This window comes from Pygocentrus nattereri, chromosome 5, assembly GCF_015220715.1.
Source record: "Pygocentrus nattereri isolate fPygNat1 chromosome 5, fPygNat1.pri, whole genome shotgun sequence".
Classification (NCBI taxonomy): Eukaryota; Metazoa; Chordata; class Actinopteri; order Characiformes; family Serrasalmidae; genus Pygocentrus; species Pygocentrus nattereri.
In genome coordinates, this window is record NC_051215.1 from 37,729,954 (window position 1) to 37,747,573 (window position 17,620).

Sequence of the window (17,620 nt, forward strand, 5' to 3'; positions counted from 1 at the left end):
AGGCTGGGCTTTCAGGTCATTCTACCCTTGCAATGTAAACATGGCTATATAGTTAATAGATAACTTTGAATTGTAGTTTTGTATGTTATTCAACATTTCTCCATTCTAAACCTCCGAGGGGGAGTTTTTTTTCTGTCAGTGGTCTTTTCAGTGTTTGAAATAAATTACTGAACTTTTGAAAAGATGACTTATGTTGCTTTTTTGAAGATGCATTGCAGCAGATAAATAACATGATGAAAAATCAGATTTTTGTTTTTCATTTTTCCTCTAAATTACACATTAATTCATCAAAAACTTTCAGCTGAATTGTATTGTGTTTTATGAATTCACTGAAGAAAAATGTGTCTTTCTATGACCTAATTTCCTCTTTGTATTACAACTTAAACATGCAATGCAGCAAATTTGTGAATTCTAAGAAACCATTTAGACTCCATTTAGACTTGGTGATAAAACCAATGATCCATAAATAGCCAATGTTTGTGTAAATGAACCTGCATACTAAAGACAATATGACAGTCTGAGTAATAAAAAGAAAAACAATGTTATCCTAACTAGATATCTGAAAGAACATTTCATAAAACTATATGAAATAATAAAACTATGTCTACTACCACCACACCTCAATCACAGTAAAAATCCAGCACGAACCGCCCCCACTAAAAACTGAATGGGAGCATCTGCATACCATAGCGTCAACTAACAATTTGTGCCGGTAAATATGCTGCCAACACGTTATTTATCCACACATGACAAAAGTGATACAAGAGTACAAATATCTGGTAAAGCAAATCATACATAGTTTTATGTACTGGTGTAATTCATGTCAGTGGTGTTATCAGAAAAATAAACCACCGCTGAACCTAGCTTTACATTATCAACACCATAAAACCACTGACAGAATTACTTATATAATATATATATATATATATATATATATATATATATATATATATATATATATATATATATATATATATTATATAAGTAATTCTGTCAGTGGTTTTATGGTGTTGATACACCATATATACTATATATATATATATATATATATATATATATATATATATATATATATATATATATATATATATATATATATATTTAGTATTGTCAAGTCATGTGGTATGTACAAACTTAGAATCGCATTCATATTTATATAAAAATTAAAATGGCTTCATTTGGCATGTGTAACACCATTGACAGATTTTTTTCTCAATTTTTTTAGCATTTTTTAAAAATGTAAAAAGAGATCCCTCAAACCTTGTACTCCTCACAGTTAGTTCCTCTTCCTCTGAGCTACTCATACAAGAAGTAGTTTAAAAAGATCTTCCCACTGATTTTTAATGACACTTTTCTATTGTTTCATCACCACTGACAAAAATCATGGGACAGAAGTTATTAGCAATATAAAATCATATTTCCATTCTTAAAAATTATTTTGTGTAGGCCAGACAATAATTTTGCTACATTTCTAAATTTTAAACTGAAATATTTCCGCATGCTAAATCCAAAAAGGGGGGTGAATAATTGTTATTTTTATATTTTAAAATATGTTATCAGATTTTTTTGGGATGCTATCAGTTCTTTGAAATGAAATACATTTAAAAAAAAACTGTTTAAATTTTAAATTGAAAAAACAAACAAAATTATTTCACATAAAAATAATACTTTGTCACTCCTGTGACATGCTGGATTTATGCAGAATATAAGAAAAATTGAAAATAAAAATTGAAGTAGAAAAATGATCAGAATTTTTCTTAACTAATAAAGGAATAGGACAATGAATGTAAAGCCATCAGCTTCCTGTGGTTTATGCTAATTTTGAGATCATTTTCTTGGCTTCGGAGACAACAATTGCCATTGCAGTGGTAGAAAGACTCGCCACACGCTACAAGCTACACGCGTCATGTTACATAAGTAACCATTTAAGGGATCTGATAAAGTTGTTAGGGGACCCTGTCATCACGTTTCCTCCATGCCATGGGCATGCACTGCTGGTAGTTATGCCACTAAAGCATTGAGATTGAAAAAAGAGAGCAACAAATGCAAGAACTGAGTTTGGAAAATGTTACCCTTTTTTTCAACACTCCAAATTCGGTCCTTCCAAAGGTTTACTGTATAGTTATCGAGCATTACACAGGTATTAAAGTAAATCAACAAGGTCATATAAATAAACCAATAAGCAATTTATTAAGATATATATATATATATATATATATATACTTAATGGCTAAAAAGATAAATATTTCACATCTTTGTAATTTCACAGAGAGGAAATAACTGCTGCCTGGAACAGATTATATCAATCTACAGTAAGTGGTAAAGTGTATCCCAGTGCCTTAAAACAAGGTTTAGACATGTGATCTAACCAGTGCTTTAACAGGACTGCAGGCATTTGCACTTCCCACACTGTAACCCCTCAGCTTTTTAGACTGCCTTAAAATTTATCTTCCCTATGGGAAAGTAAGTCAATAAGCAAGTACAGAAAACAAAAAAGCTTCTTTTGTAACGAAAGAAAGCTTTGAGGAGTGTGTGGGTGGTGTTTACTGTCCTTCTGCTGAAAAGAAAAAAAAATCATTGAATTACTCGGTTAAAAATGTGTACATTGTTTACACATGAATAAAATTAAACTACCACAAAAAAATAGCAAAATTGTACATCTGTGAATTTATTCATGTGGAAATAAGGTCCACGTTTGAATCAAGTAAATTTAGTACATCACTGAAAAACAGCACTGTTTTTATCCCCTCTGTGATGACCTCTCTTCCTGCTTATATGTAAATCTCACAGAATTGTATTTGAGGTGTGACTAACATATTTACTGTACACCTTTTTTGTGCTGCAGGACTCAATGGCAAGTGTTTTGAAGCAGAACGTATTGTGTAACTGTAAATGAAGCATGGCAAGTTGTTCAAGGACTTAAGTTGTGTAAAACTTCGGGGCGGAGCTGACGGAGGAAAAAAACAAGGTAATAAAAAATCCTCTACAAAGGCGTAAAAGACAGTATATTACTAAACCCACTCCCACCTCATTCATGTAAAAACTAAACACCTTTCATTCTGACACAAAGTTAATTCACTTTAGCTTTTCTATTGAGAGCAGTCAGTGGTGGGTTCTGTTTTGGTCCATGACCTGTAAAACATCGGCAAGAAGAGCGCTGAGCAAGGGGGGGTCTGCTGGGTGAAGACAGTGGGGGGTGCGACTGCTTTTACTGCAGCTTAGAAACAGAGCAGTAAAGAGCAGTGAGGGTGACTGCAATAAATGATGGCCAGCCCTGCTGTTCTCACTGCCCATGTGTGTGTGTCCATCACTCACAGCCAGCCAGCATGAGGCTACAGCCAGGACTCCTGGGAAAGTATCCGTTGCACCCATGTCCTATTATAGCAGGGCCCAGGCGCAAAGCAAAGCAAGATGACTTGCTGCTGGGGGCCATTTGTAAATGGAATGATTCGAATAGGGGGCTTTCCCCTCCCACTGCCTTGTGACTCTTTTATTGCTCTGAGGTAAATGACCGCAGAGAGAGATTAATGAACAGAGATTTTTTAAAATCCATTCAATTTATAGAGTGGTCAGACCTAAAGCGGGAAATAGCTGAACAGGACTCATTTAAGTTCACTGAAATAATGTGACACATTTCAAGTGCACGGTGCACTGTGTTATAACTCAATGTTAAAACTATGCAGTTTTACAATAATGACTATGTTCCCCTTCTTAGATCTCAAGCAGGGGCTGGATACCATCTGCACAATCCTACCAAAAAAGTGAGTGACACTTTTAAGTGAGGCAACAGGCTATTTTTACTCTTGGGCACATGTGCCCCAGCTTAGATACCTGCTAGCCGCCACAACAACTTCACAAGAGGATATTTGTTTTTGCTTCAAACATCAGGCCTATTTAAGTGGAATTACAGCCTTCAAAGATGCTAAAAGGTAAATTTGACGATCAAGGTTGGAGCATGAAAATAGCTTTGGACCATGTTCATTTTATTTGCTTTGTCACTTGACACCAGATGGTTATTTCAATACGTGCACTAGCATAAGTCTTCAGCCTATGTCGCCCGCTCAACAGACTCGCTCCTTGAAGCCACTGCTATTTCAGTGTTTTCTGCCACTGAATCCTGGCTACTGTCAGCTCTCCAGTGGAGCAGGGGCCTTGCGAGTAACTGTGCTTCTACTCTTTGTTCCCTTTCAGGAGAGACTGATAACTGGAGTGGTGCAGCAGAGTGAAGTGACAAACTTTTACAGAAGGCCCCCTTTTGTGCAGAGATTTGGCTTTCCCCATTATGCTATGGATTTTTGCCCACAGTACGCTATGGGATGGTGATTACCTTTCGTTTGAAGGATCAGAAACAACTTAACTGCTAAAACATGGAATACAGTGTTAAACGGTAAGAAAAGTGATTACTTTTTTCTCTTTGTGGTGCCAGTTTCTTTACAATTGAGAGGTCTTTTATATCTAAACAAAAAAAATTGTAAGTTGTAAATTTTTTAATATTTACAAATTCATACATATATTAAAATAAAAAAGTAGCATGAATAACATGCTTCAGATATGGATTTACTTTCCATTCATTCTGTAATTATTAAGTATAACCCTTATGCTATTTATAGAGATAATGCTGTAACATTGTGAAAATGAATATGCCACTTCCATTTTAAGCATGGCCTCAAGATATCAGGTTTTATCAGGGAGATAACATAGGATCATTTATCAAAAATAAACCTGTCCCACAAGAAGCTTAGCACAGATCAGTCATCAGCACCAGTACCCCGTGATGCTGAAGAAAGCTTGCAGTGATAGACTTTTCTTTAGAAGCTGTTTTCAGCTGTGTGCTTGATGGCCTTTTGTGTTTATTCCAGAAAAGCAACATGCAAAACAAATTGTGTATGTACAATATGTGTGTATTTTTTTTTTGCCTATTATTATACAGTTAATTTATTTCTGATGTGCAGTTAATTTTAGTTTCCAACCGCATAAAGCAGAAAATCGAATTTATAATCAGCATGCAGAAATCTTTATTTGTTGTGCTAGATACAAAATCACACTAGTATATTCAATATTCATTCCATAAATAGCCTAACTAGCTGAACATTTTTTTGTTTTCACATGACGAGGTCCTGAATGTGATATGGTAGTGCTGGTTTCTGAGTGGGAGCCTAAGCCAGGTGATAGAAGAGGATCAGAAAGTTATTCTGGGCCGTGTATGAAGACTGTCTAACTGTCCAACAGCTGCAAAATTAATGTTAAATGATGATTATATATTTTACTTTTCAGTGTCTTTGTTAATGAAATTGTCTAATAAAAATAGACTTGATTTCTGAATATTAGTTAAGTAATTAATTATTTTAACTGTTACCACATGCAATCAAAGAAAGATCGATGCTTTGAACATTATGAGTCATGATAATGTATATTACATATTATTGTAACACAAAGGAGTGGGACAGATTACTCAGTATATTTTTATAATGGTGTATACTATTTATAATAGTGTTATTTGTCATTAAAATAACCGTCTATATTTCATTAATATGCAGATAAATGGGTAATTACTGAAATGGTCAATCAGGATACAAGTGATACGACCAGGAATCTGTTTCCATTGAATTTTAGATTCTAACAGTTCAAGTTTTATTTACTTTAAATATATTTTACATTATTTTTCTTTTTATAATTTTTTTGTAAGTGTAAACTGTTTTTTTTTTAAATGAATACTAAAAAAAGGAAAATCATCTGTCCAAATGCAGGGGCAGCCATTTTACTATGTCAGCAGGCAGAGCTGTTCAATATTTGATCCTAGGTTGAAAATGGGAAGCGTCTTCCTGCTCTAAAAATAACTCACGTGATGAGCGTTACAGTCTTTCTTGTGCATAGCAACAGTGTGGCTCAGCTAACCAAACATGCATGAAGGTCATATTGAAAGGACAGCTTGTACATATTTTAGGAGCAGTATAGACAGTAATTAGCATGCATTAAAAATCATTAATATTAACTTCATTTAAGCCATTTTTTTCTATGTTCTCTTCAAAAAAGTTTGTCAGTATTTCCATGGACATAGTAATATCCTCAGGAAGGAGCGCATGCGTGTGAAGGTCTTTTTAATACTGCTAGCTTGCACACACTTTTGACACCGTTGTGTGCTTCTGTTGCAGGAAAGAAAGACATTCTGATCACCTTTTGAAAGGTGAACTACTTAAAGCAAGAACCCATAAGTAACAAATCTCAAAAGACAGATAGGGACAACTGTGTCCTGCTCATGTGAGCGAGCATTTGAAATGAGTTCTCTGGAAAAGCGCCACACAAGCAGGCGGGGAAGCATGCATGGCCACCACAAATACTCTGATGGCTTCAGTGACACATCCAGTGTGGGTAGCTTCATGGACGAGACAGATAGGGAGGTTAGCAACCTTACTGACCGTGCCTTCAGGAGCCTGTGCATTGGAGAGGAGGCCATCTACAATGACTCCGAAATCTCCTCCCCTACTGAACGCCACAAGGCTTTTGCTGAAGAAGTCCAGCAGAAGGAAGTTTTAAAAAACACCTGCCAGGAGACTTTTTCTTATGGTATTCAGTACAGAGAGGCTGAGAGAAAGTCTGAGGTGACCTCAACATTCCAGCATTCCTACATGGATGTAGCACAAGAGCAGGTTCTCAGAGATGAGCACATGTCTTATATGAGCAATGGCTCTATGGAGGCAACATGGCAACAGAGGAGGAGCACCTCCAGAGTGTCATCCCTCATCAAGGCCTTCAGCTCAAGGGAGGGTTACTGTGACAGTGGGATTTCTGATGCTGTACTGCTAAGGGACAAATACAGGGACTTTAACAATGGATCATGGGACAAATCAGCTCTGCTAAGCTTTCAGAGAGAACTATCCGAGATCTCGTCTGCTTACCATCAGAATTTTAAGTCGGGTCCCTTTCAGTCTTACAGAAATCATTTTCATGCATCAGCTTCTGCGGTGTCCCGGATGGACACAACAGCTTCTCTTGTGAAATCCTCAAAAACAAAGTTCCATGCACTGAACTCCACAAATTTTTTCTTCCATAGTGAATTTAGTCCTTTTCAGTTGTGGAAGGATTATAACAGATTTCCCTTTGAAAGAGAGGAACCCTCAGGGTTTGTGTCAGCCAGTGAGTTTCCTAGGTGGTATGATTCTCCTCTCTACAAAGAACTGACAACCACACAAACATTTTCAAGCGAAGGTAGGCGGTTTAATCGAAGAAAAATTGAGGATGTTGTTCCCACTCAGCGCTCTAGGTCCACAGTAATCCAAAAAGCCTCAGCCATAGAGAAGAGATGCGAGTCTGAGACGGCTTCTAATTGTCCCCCATGGAAAAGAAATAATAATTTTGTGAGAAGCAAACTCCCAAGAAATCGGCCCTCCACAGTCTCACCAACCAATGAGAAAGCACATAGGCCTGATTCTAGTTTGCTGTCTTATAATAGACATACATATGACATTCAGCACAAAGAAGAGAAAGTGGGAGGAAATGAGTTATCTGGTAGCTCAACTCCATTCAGTATCACTCAGCTTCTTACACCAGTCATTCATGGAAGACAAGAGACAGAAACATCAGAAATTCTCCAATTTGCTCATACTCCCTCTGTATCTGATTACTCTGTCCAGGGTGATGTTGACCTGAAACCACTGGCTGAAGTCAAACAACTACGCGACAGCTACAAATCCAGAGCATCAAGTCTATTGTTCAACCTCAAAGACAACAGAAGACGAGTCAAGAGCACATATAGTCCTTCTAAATTTAAAGGTTTAGAGATAACAGATCGAAATAAGCAGCCCTCAAAGCTAGAGGATCTTGAATCCAGGCTCTCAGATTCTTCAGCATCCCAAGTGACCACACAAGAGCATTCTGCAGTACCCGACGCTTGGGAACTTGATGTAGCCCAGCAAACTTATGATGTCCACCTATCCCAAACTGTTGAGCACAAAGAGTATACTGATGGCTTGCATAATATGACATTAGCACATCAGAATGCCGCTGCTAATTATGAGATTTCTTATGAGGGCTCACAGAGTAGCTCTCTCCACCCATATAAACCTCCGAACAAAGAAAATGAGTATGGGTTCTCACCACATATGCTTCCAGCACAAAATAAAAGTATAGAGAATTCAGAAGGTCACATTTATGGCCCTAATGGAACACTTAACCCTACAAGGCCAGGAACAGAAAATGCCTTTTCAAAAGCACACCCACTAGTGCGCTCTCTGATGGCTCAGACGTCAGAAAAACAGACCTTGGGCAGGAGAGAAGATATGGGACATCATGACTTTAAAGAGCGACAGAACTTTGTGACAAAGCCAAATTTTGGATATACCAAAAATCAGGTGACTGAAGAAAGACTTTCTTGGGAAAACTCTGGACATATAAATAGCACAAGTAAGAAAATGTTTAATAATGATGAAATTAAAGATTCACTGCCATTTAAAGGAGAGATAGCCACTTTGATTGAAATGGATAAGCAGAGGAAAGCTACTGCTAAGCAATACTTACCTTCAGCCAATGACAGCTACACAACAGGAAAGGAAACATACATTAATAAAGTGAATGAGAACATTAAACAAGGTAGGCTTGCAAAAGAGGAAGAGGTGCAGGACACAGAATGCTCTTCACAGAAATATCCATATACAAGCAAGCCTGCACATTATAATCCCACAAATACATCTTCAGCATCTCAGAATGTTTATGGATTCTACAACAATGGTCTCCACAAAATGTCATTGTCTCCCCCCAAAGACTCAAAACTCACCAGAAATTCAGAATTTAGAAGTACAACACATGATGAAGTTCACTTTCAAAGAAATATAAATATGAATATGTATGCTGCAAGTGATATAACTACTGAAAGAGGTTATAGTCAGAAAGTACCATGCTCTACTTCACTGGAGGAGAAACATCAAAAGAATGAAGGGTCTGTTGCTTATCAGCCATACAAATATGAGCCAAACAAACAGTGGCATATCTCAACAACTGAAAACAGATGCACTTTAGATGAAGTGCATTTACCAAGACAGCTGCAAACTGAAAAGATATCACAACAACCGGTTGAAACACATTATCCACACTCTGTGTTGAGGATACCTGATATTCACAAGAACATGACCTACACAAAAACAGATCTTGAGAATCGACTCAGGGCTGGAGAGCACCAGCCAAATGACTCTATGGTTCCCAAACAGATATATCAAACAAAGCACGGAGACATGAAGTCAGACATTAAAAAACTAAATATTCAAAATACAGAGCCAAATAATAGTTCACAAGCAAGAGGAGACAAATTTAGCATTAATGACATTCTCTCCATCAGAGACAACGAACAAGCCAAGAGACTTAGAGAAAATAAACACAGTCTCAGTGCTGGTGTTAGTGATCCTACTAAATTAGAAAATGATGCTTCTGTAGTTGCATCTGTCATCACTGAAGAAAACACAGCTAAAATGGATGTATTTAATGTAAAAGAACAACAAACAACAGAAGATCCAACCTCCCGCTTCAAACATGAAAGTGCTTATGGATACATCAGAAAGGAGTCACATAACCGAAATGAAGGATTAGTAAATATTGATACAGCCATGAAAGACAAGGCAGGGAAAGAAAGAACACTTTCTTACAAAGAAAAAGGCCAAACCAAACAGGAAATACTCACCTCAAAATTGAAAGCACATGCTCAGAAGGAGATATCAGCCATTAAAGAAAGGGGACTTGCTAAACAAGGTATTTTATCAAGAAATTCAATAAAGCAAAGTACGACTGTAAACACAGACAAAGGACAAATGAGCCAGGATGTTATGTCACCAAAGAAAGAAATAACTGCAGAAAAACTCAATCACCTTTTTCAAGACATCACTTACTCGAGTGTAACCTCATACAAAGAACCCAGAAACCAAGACAAGGATGACCCAAAATATGAAACTCTCACAGCAGAAGAAATGAAATCACCTACAAGAGCCGTAGGCCCCTGTACAGAAGTTTCCCTCCCAGAGAAAAATAATGAAGCAGGGAAAGATGATAGACTTACTACTGATGAGAAAGAAAGGACAAAAGTGCAGCCACATACTCAAAGGATACAACTTGAAGATGAAAGGATTACAGTAGTAGACAGGAACACTTTTGAATTTAGCAGCACAGACAATCATAAAAACGTTAACTATGAAACAGTTCCTGCCAAAAGTCTCTTAAGCTCTCCAGCTATCAAGTCTCCCAATAAAGAAGCAACAGTTGTCAAGACTGCAGGACAAACATCTAATCTGCCTACAGTGTGCAGTGCAGGCCCTACAGAGCATCCAACTTTTGTGGAAAAGGGAATGGACAGTACAAAATATATCTTTGGGAAAACAACAGCTTGCAGTTTAACCTCATACAATGAATCAGAGCAAGCTAAACTCTGTGATCTGTCTGTGAACACAACAGTACAGCCCTCAAAGGTCAAGGTGGATAACCATACTGCTAGTAGGGTTACAACTCACTTGGAGTGCACTGACCTGGCAGAAACAACCATACTCCCAGTGGTAAATTCACACCAAAGTCAAAGCAATCCTGGAAAAGAAACGCCTATAAAAGAAGTGTATGAAAAGAAGCTTGGGCCAAGTTCAAGACAGGTGAACTCTCCATCAGACTGGACAAGGTTAAAAGCTGAAGCTCTCCCTGTTGAATCAACAATGGAATCTGCAGATACCAAAGCTGGCCTGCCTACAAAATGTAAGGCATATTCTACAAAAGAAGGGGAACATGGTAAAAGTGAAGATGTTGTCAGTGATGATACGTCAAGTTTTGCAAACATAAAATTGCCAAAGACTCCAGAAGCCAAAGAAAAAGAAAATCTAGAATTGTGTGCAAAACAAAATATTATGGTGCAAATAGACAGCAAACCTAAAACAAATGGAAACTCTGCTGTCCAGCAACTACAGTATGCTGATGCTCATAAGGTAAAGACATTTGAAAGTGCATATAGAAACAAAGGAAATCAAACACCATCCAACTTAAATAAGGAAGAAAAAATGAAACCTGTATCTCCTGAGGTTAATGAACAGTCTCTGCTAAAAGAACTTAATCAAAAGAAAGAAGAGAATATACACTCAGAAAAAGATGAAGCACTGGAGCTGTCTCAGTCTATGAAGGAAATCAGCAGTACAAACTATCAAACAAACAGCCCAGAGGTGAAGACTGATGCAGTCACAGCAAGCAGCGATCAGAAAATCCAACAAGATGGTGAAGGACCACCAGGCAGTGAAAATCAGACCCAAAATGAAAGGGACCTCCATGAACGGAAAGAAATTGCATCTGAAGAAATGAAACAGTCCAACGACAAGAGTATAGTAAACAAAAATGACTCAAGCCCCACAGGCGCTGAAAATGAGATGTCACCCGAGAAGCCCCACACAGCAAATGTTACAGTAAATAATAAAGATAAACAGACAAATAACCAGACTGTACAAGACAAGAGTTCTGATATCATTAATCATGTGCCTGAAAGCCAGGACATTCATATTCCTAGCAACGAGGACAATGCATCGGCAGATGAGCCTGTAATATACAGTATACATGTATCAAGCAAATCAGATGCTGTTTCAGAGGATGAACCTGTAATCTATACCATTTGCGTGTCAAGCATATCTGGTAATTCTCTGACAGATGTTCCTGTTTGTCAAGAGAAAAGCAGTGTTGCTCAAAAACAGGTATTAACAGAGGGAGCAGAGAAAGAAGAAGAAACATCTGGCAGTAAAAATGAGGAAACAAAAACAGAAGAAACCGACTCTCATGAAAGTAAAGCAAGTGATGATAAAAAGTCCAAAGGATTGATTGATACTGATAAGGCGGAGAAAGAAACAATGGTAAGAAAGTATGACTCTCCTGCAACAAAAGATAAACAAGATTATCATAGATCAAGTGAGGTGAACAATATTAGTTCGTCGTATGAAAGCCTTTTGGTCAAGTATGGGCTCGCTGTTAGAGAGAATATTCATCTCAAACCAGAGCAAAAAGAACAGGATAAATTGCGAGGAAAAGAAACTGAAATACATACAAATAACCTCTCCAAAAATGTACAGAAAAACTGTACAAAATTGGATAATGTCTGTGCATCTGCATCTACAGAGACAGTAAATATTGATGTCTCTGGAAAACTTGGTCAAGAATCAAGAAAGCCTAAGCCTTTGGAAGTAGTCACTGAACTTTTAGAGGATGATAAAGAAAACAACCAGTATACTTCTCGCTCAATAACAGCTAATGGAGGGCTGACAAAAACAGCTGCTGAAGTCATGGCACGTTCTGATGAAGACAAAACAGATAAAAAACAGTTCACGCCTGAAAACTGCAAACTACAAAATGAACAGGGTATTACAGAAAACCAGAAGGCACCAATATCAGAGGTCATGCCAAATTGTGAAGACAATCAGAATACTCGGCTTACTGTTGCGTCAAAGCAGTACACCAAAAACGACAGTGTTGAACTTAAAGGGAAAAAGCAAGTTGGACAGAAAGTGAAAGCAGTGGATTTTGCGAGAGAAAAAAGACAGAAAGAGAAAGAAAGTGACAAAGAAGATAACAAAATTGACAACACAGTACTAGTGGAAAGTAAGAGTGATAATCAAAATATCAACCATCCTGCAGCTGAAATTAGTTATGCAAACATAAGTAACAACACTACTGTAATTGGCAGCCCCTCACAGAAAGATTCAGCCCCACCTAATTCTAAAACCTCTGACACAGTTACAGAAGACAGTAAACTCTGTGAAACTATAGATAAAAAAGTGGCTCAGACTTATTCCTGCAGCAGTGTTTCAACGCAAGACACAGAAGTATATTTATATAAGCACAAACCAGACATACCACTGGTTCAAAACAAGCAAAAGGCAATTACTGAAAGAATTAACGCAGATATACCAGAGACGGTAAGCAAAGAACCTGCTTCAAGCAAAGGCAGCAAAGCTTCACAAAACAGAAAAGAGTTTGTCTGGAAAAATGAATTCTTGGATAAGGAGCAAGACAAATTCAAGACGAGCAATGAATTGAAAGACAGAAAGGAAGTTGGAATTACTGCTTTTAGTAGTAAACAGATAGTTAAAGAGAACTGTATTGTTAGTGAGCATCCACACAATAAAGCCTCTAATGTCATGAAGACAGACCAGAGTCTATTTAAAACCCCAAATATTCCCTTAGAAGACAAAAAAGTGAATAAAAATGAACTCATCGTAAACAAAGACATTCTCACAGTGCAAGGCAACCCAAACAGTCAACAGGAACAAATTAAGACAGATAGTGTAAGTGCCAAAGATGTTGTGCTATCTAGGAATGCAATTTTTCAAAACACATCTCAAAAAGTCACAGAACAGAAATCTCTGTATACTATGGACACTGCAGAGGATGGTTCAAAAAGACTTGAAATTCAGAAAGGAAAATTGGCACCAAGTCAGAAAGAAAGTATGAAAAATGAAGTCACAACAGTGAATAAGGAAAATGCCAAGAAAGCATTATATTCGGTTAAAGTTGAGAAAGATACTGAAGGTGAAATAAATAAGGGAGACATGAATCTAAAGGAGGGAACAGCTGAACCACAAGACAAAAAAGATGAAGTCACAATTGACAGTGTTAGAAAAGATGATGGGCAAACAAAAAGTAAGGTTGGTTCGGTGATGGTTAAAGATAGCAGTGACAGTATTAGAAAGGATGTTGCAAGCAGTGTTAAACATGATGATCGCATTAATGTTTACCAATATCATCCAGGGAAAGGGTTTCTGCCAGAAACAAAAGGAAGTCTATATGATGAACAAAGCTCTGTTGGATTCAGTCACCATGATGCAGCTTTTAAGAAGAAAGAGAGCACTTCCCGCAAGTCAGAGGTTACACAGAGGGATAAGAAAACAACTAGGCCCGAGATATCAGCTTTAGCAGACTATGCCAGACTGAGAGTTATCTCTGCTGAAGATGACAGCACTAGTGAAAAAGACTTACTTGAAAAAATCGACACCTATCACAAGTATAATTTATCAGCTTTGGCACCACAGAAAGGTGTACAAGGGAATCTGCCTATGTCTATAGGTGGCACAGAGCCAAAGAGAGAGTTGACTGTAAAGAACTATGACAGTCAGACAACAAAGTCATTTCAAGCCCATGAAAAAGATAGACCTGTATTTCAAAGACGCAAAATTACTGAGGGACTACTTGAGGGACATGATCAGCACTTACCCAGAGATGAGACTGTTGTTCATCCAAAACTCTCATCACTGGCTAAAAGGTCAGATGATAGAGTATTTGCTGTTAAGGAAACAGAAAGCACTAAAGAGAAAAGATTAACAAACCAAATTCAATCAGATACTAAAACGTCTTTGACTGAAAGAAGTCATGAAATTCATCAGACATCGAATCCACAAATTCAGGGCAAGAACACTCAAGCTGAGGGCAAGAACGTTGACTCAGCCATGTTAAGACAACCAGTTCATGCAAAACGTCTGGGAAAAGATATATACCCTCATGTGAAAAATCAGGAATCATTACCACAAGTGACAATGGGAAGTATACTTAATAAAGCAAATATGCAAGCAGACAACCAAAATATAGTGCAACCAGAAATGAAAGAGGGAGAGAAGGTAGAGGAGCTTGAATACTACACTGTCAGTACCACGAAAAGTGAACCAAAACCAAAAGAAATACAGGAAACAATTCCGTTCAGTGACAGAATAACTTCAAAGAAAGAGGTAAATGAAATTCCTACAGCATGGCCACGATCCAACTCCTGCTCTCCAGCTATGGGGAAACCCACCATGTTCAAAGTGAAAGACAACACCATCAGAACATGCTCTGTTTCTAGAGCTGATAAGCCACGGTTTCACCGTTCATTCTCTGAAGAATTCAGGATTGGCTCCCCAAAAGAGATCTGCAGAAGGTCAGAGAAGTGTGAGCTTGAGCATGGTCATGAGCACAATCCAAAAGAGTCTGCAAACCCTCCGGTCTTGCATGAACCAGCAGTGGCTTCACATCGACTTCCTAGAGCAAGAGAGGTCCATCCCCAAAATAGTTTGTCCTCAGAGTTCACAACTGCAAAAGAACCAAGAAGCTACCAAAGACAGAGTCAAGTGTTTGAAGATGATGAAACTCGGTCTGTTGTCAGCACAATGTCGGAAGACGTAGAGAGTTTTGCAGGTAGCTTTGTAGGTACAAAAGAGAATACATCACATGTTTTTGAGAGGAAAAGTAACAGAGACACCTATGTTAGGCCAGAATCAGCTTGCTATGAAAGGCCAGAATCAGTTTGCTATGAAAGGCCAGAATCAGCCTGTAGTGACATGAGATCACTGGGCAAACCACCTACTGTTCCTCCAAAAAGCGAGAAGGCTCTTCGACGTGCTAAGAAGCTTACTACTCGGAGAATCCAAAAGACAGAGGCCAAGTTGACCTCTGAGAGCCAAGGACAGCTTGAGACCAAGTCCCTCCGAGCTGTCTCCAGTTTGCCCTCTTCACCTATGGAGCTTTTGTCGACACATCACGCAGTACATGCCTCACCTCCCATATCCCACTACCATGTTGAGCCAAATTATGCACCTCCTGCTCCTAGCCTCATGGCCCATCCTTTCCCAATGACCCAGAGAAAACTCTTGCAAGATCCGAACTCAGGGCAGTACTTCATGGTGGATATGCCAGTGCCGGTCAAGACAAAGACTTTTTTTGACCCTGAAACAGGTAAATATGTCCAGCTCAATGTGCGCCAGAGGACCCAGGGCCTTTCACAGCCACAGCCTGTGTTGAATCACTCATACGTAGTGTACCCTGGTTTTCTGCCCATGTCAGTCTCATCCTTACCCTCCATCAGGTCGTCATCTCAAATGTCAGCACCAGCCACTGTTGTGGAGGATCAGAATAAGCTAGAAGCAAGCAGGGATCCCTGGAGATCAGAGACTTATCAGCCGAATTACCACAAAAACACCCAAGAGTGCAACGAAGCAGTGCATGGGACACATGATTCTGGCAGGGAATCTTTGTACACTGACAGTAATGTCAACATTGCTTCAAGACATACAGATATAATAACAATGAGTGAATTAGAGGACTTTGCTATGGAGAGCACATGACTGATGCTGACCAGCTAGTCTTTTCTAAAGTAAACACTGTATTTTTATCTTTACAGAAGTCTGAAAATATGAATGTATATCTGACCTGTTTGCATAAGAACCTATTTAAGGGTTCATTTAGTACATTTTTCTGTTTGAAATAGATTTTTAAGGCTTGCGGTTTAACTGCAATAATTTTTTCATTTGCGATCTAAAGCTATAAAAAAAGCTGGGCTATTTATTGTATGACAGTGTTAAGGACATATCTGTGAAGCATTCCATTTTAAATGTGTTTTGAAAAATAGTTTAGCAGTGTACATATATTTTATCTCACAGTGGGCAAGTTTTAACAACTAGCTTAAATTGCACTGCCTGGATTCATAGCACCACCAAATGAAGGCAAGGCCTCCATTATGGAGGAAATGAGTTGATAATTTCCCAGGAATTTACCTTTAGCATTAAATATAATAAACAATTAAATGTTTTGTAAATGTAAGTAAATCAGCTTTTGTTTCCAGCCTGCACTGTACAGTTCACAGTGACTGGAACTGAAATTGCTTAGCAATCATCATCTTGAAGGCCAGATTTATTTCTAAATCCCCTAACAAATGAATATGAACAACAAAAAAAAGATTTGGTCAGAATGATTTCAGTGAGACTCAGATTTCAGTTAACTGAATGTTAGATAGAAGGAAATAACTCTTCTTGTGTTTTAGCAGAGTTATATATTTACATGTGAGTGAAAATTATAAGACTTATCCTATATGACTATGCTCATACCTTTTAAAGCAATTCATATTTGTAAATGACGGCTTTGGTGGATTTTTGTCAAGTCTTTCAGAAGGAGATACAGCACCAGGTTATTAAAGACAGAAATGAATGTCAAGTGTGTTTGTTGAGTACCTTTTTTCTTTGCAAGAGCACTGATTTTATTCATTACAGCCTTAAAGATAAAGCACTGCCTTGTGTCTGTCTTGACTTTCAGAGGTTTACCATCTTGATTCTTCACATCTATCACTGACTTAATTTGCTTCCAGTTAAAGTATGTGCACAACAGACCACTCTAGTGGTCTGTGGCAGTATTGTAACCTGTTATGCCACTGTGTTATGAGGCATCACAAGTGGAAATGAATTCTATTAAAATGTTTACCCATGAATCAAATTAAATTTTGTTAAACAATATTTTACCCTCACAGGTTATTTAAGAATGAAGACTTATATTAAGACAAGCAATCTGATCTCTTCTACCATGCATCTATTTAAATTACTTGTCTAGCAAGTATGTCTAGCATGTATCTCACTGAAAATTAGCTGCCTGTTATTACAAAGTATGAAAAACTATAGGGCCTTTTCTTATTCTGTTACTGTATCTGTGAAAAAAAGCATGCCAGGTCAGCATTAGATTTCTTTTGTCTGAGAAAGTTATGGGGAACCATTAGAGGACTGTCAGATGCATTAACCAATACCCTGTCAGTATTATCTTTACCACAGATGAACTAAATTGATTGAGTTATTGATCTTCTAATGCAGGTATGAGCAGCTGTGATGCATACATG

The 17,620-nt window shown here is 37.8% G+C and overlaps 1 protein-coding gene across 2 annotated transcripts; it reads left to right on the forward strand.

Moving 5' to 3' along the window:
* Positions 1-3,825: 3,825 nt before the first annotated feature.
* On the forward strand, positions 3,826-16,950 carry LOC108443297. 2 transcript variants are annotated; one of them, XR_001859123.2, is made up of 3 exons: positions 3,826-3,929; positions 4,192-4,387; positions 5,115-5,322. XR_001859123.2 is itself a non-coding variant. In XM_017723862.1 (3 exons), exon 3 carries the CDS (start codon positions 6,276-6,278, stop codon positions 16,083-16,085), a length of 9,810 nt encoding a protein of 3,269 aa, XP_017579351.1. In that variant the 5' UTR covers positions 3,826-3,929; positions 4,192-4,387; positions 6,153-6,275; the 3' UTR covers positions 16,086-16,950. The 2 variants fall into 2 exon arrangements, 1 of the variants encoding a protein (XP_017579351.1); XM_017723862.1 differs by lacking the exon at positions 5,115-5,322 and adding an exon at positions 6,153-16,950.
* The last annotated feature ends 670 nt before the right edge of the window (positions 16,951-17,620 follow it).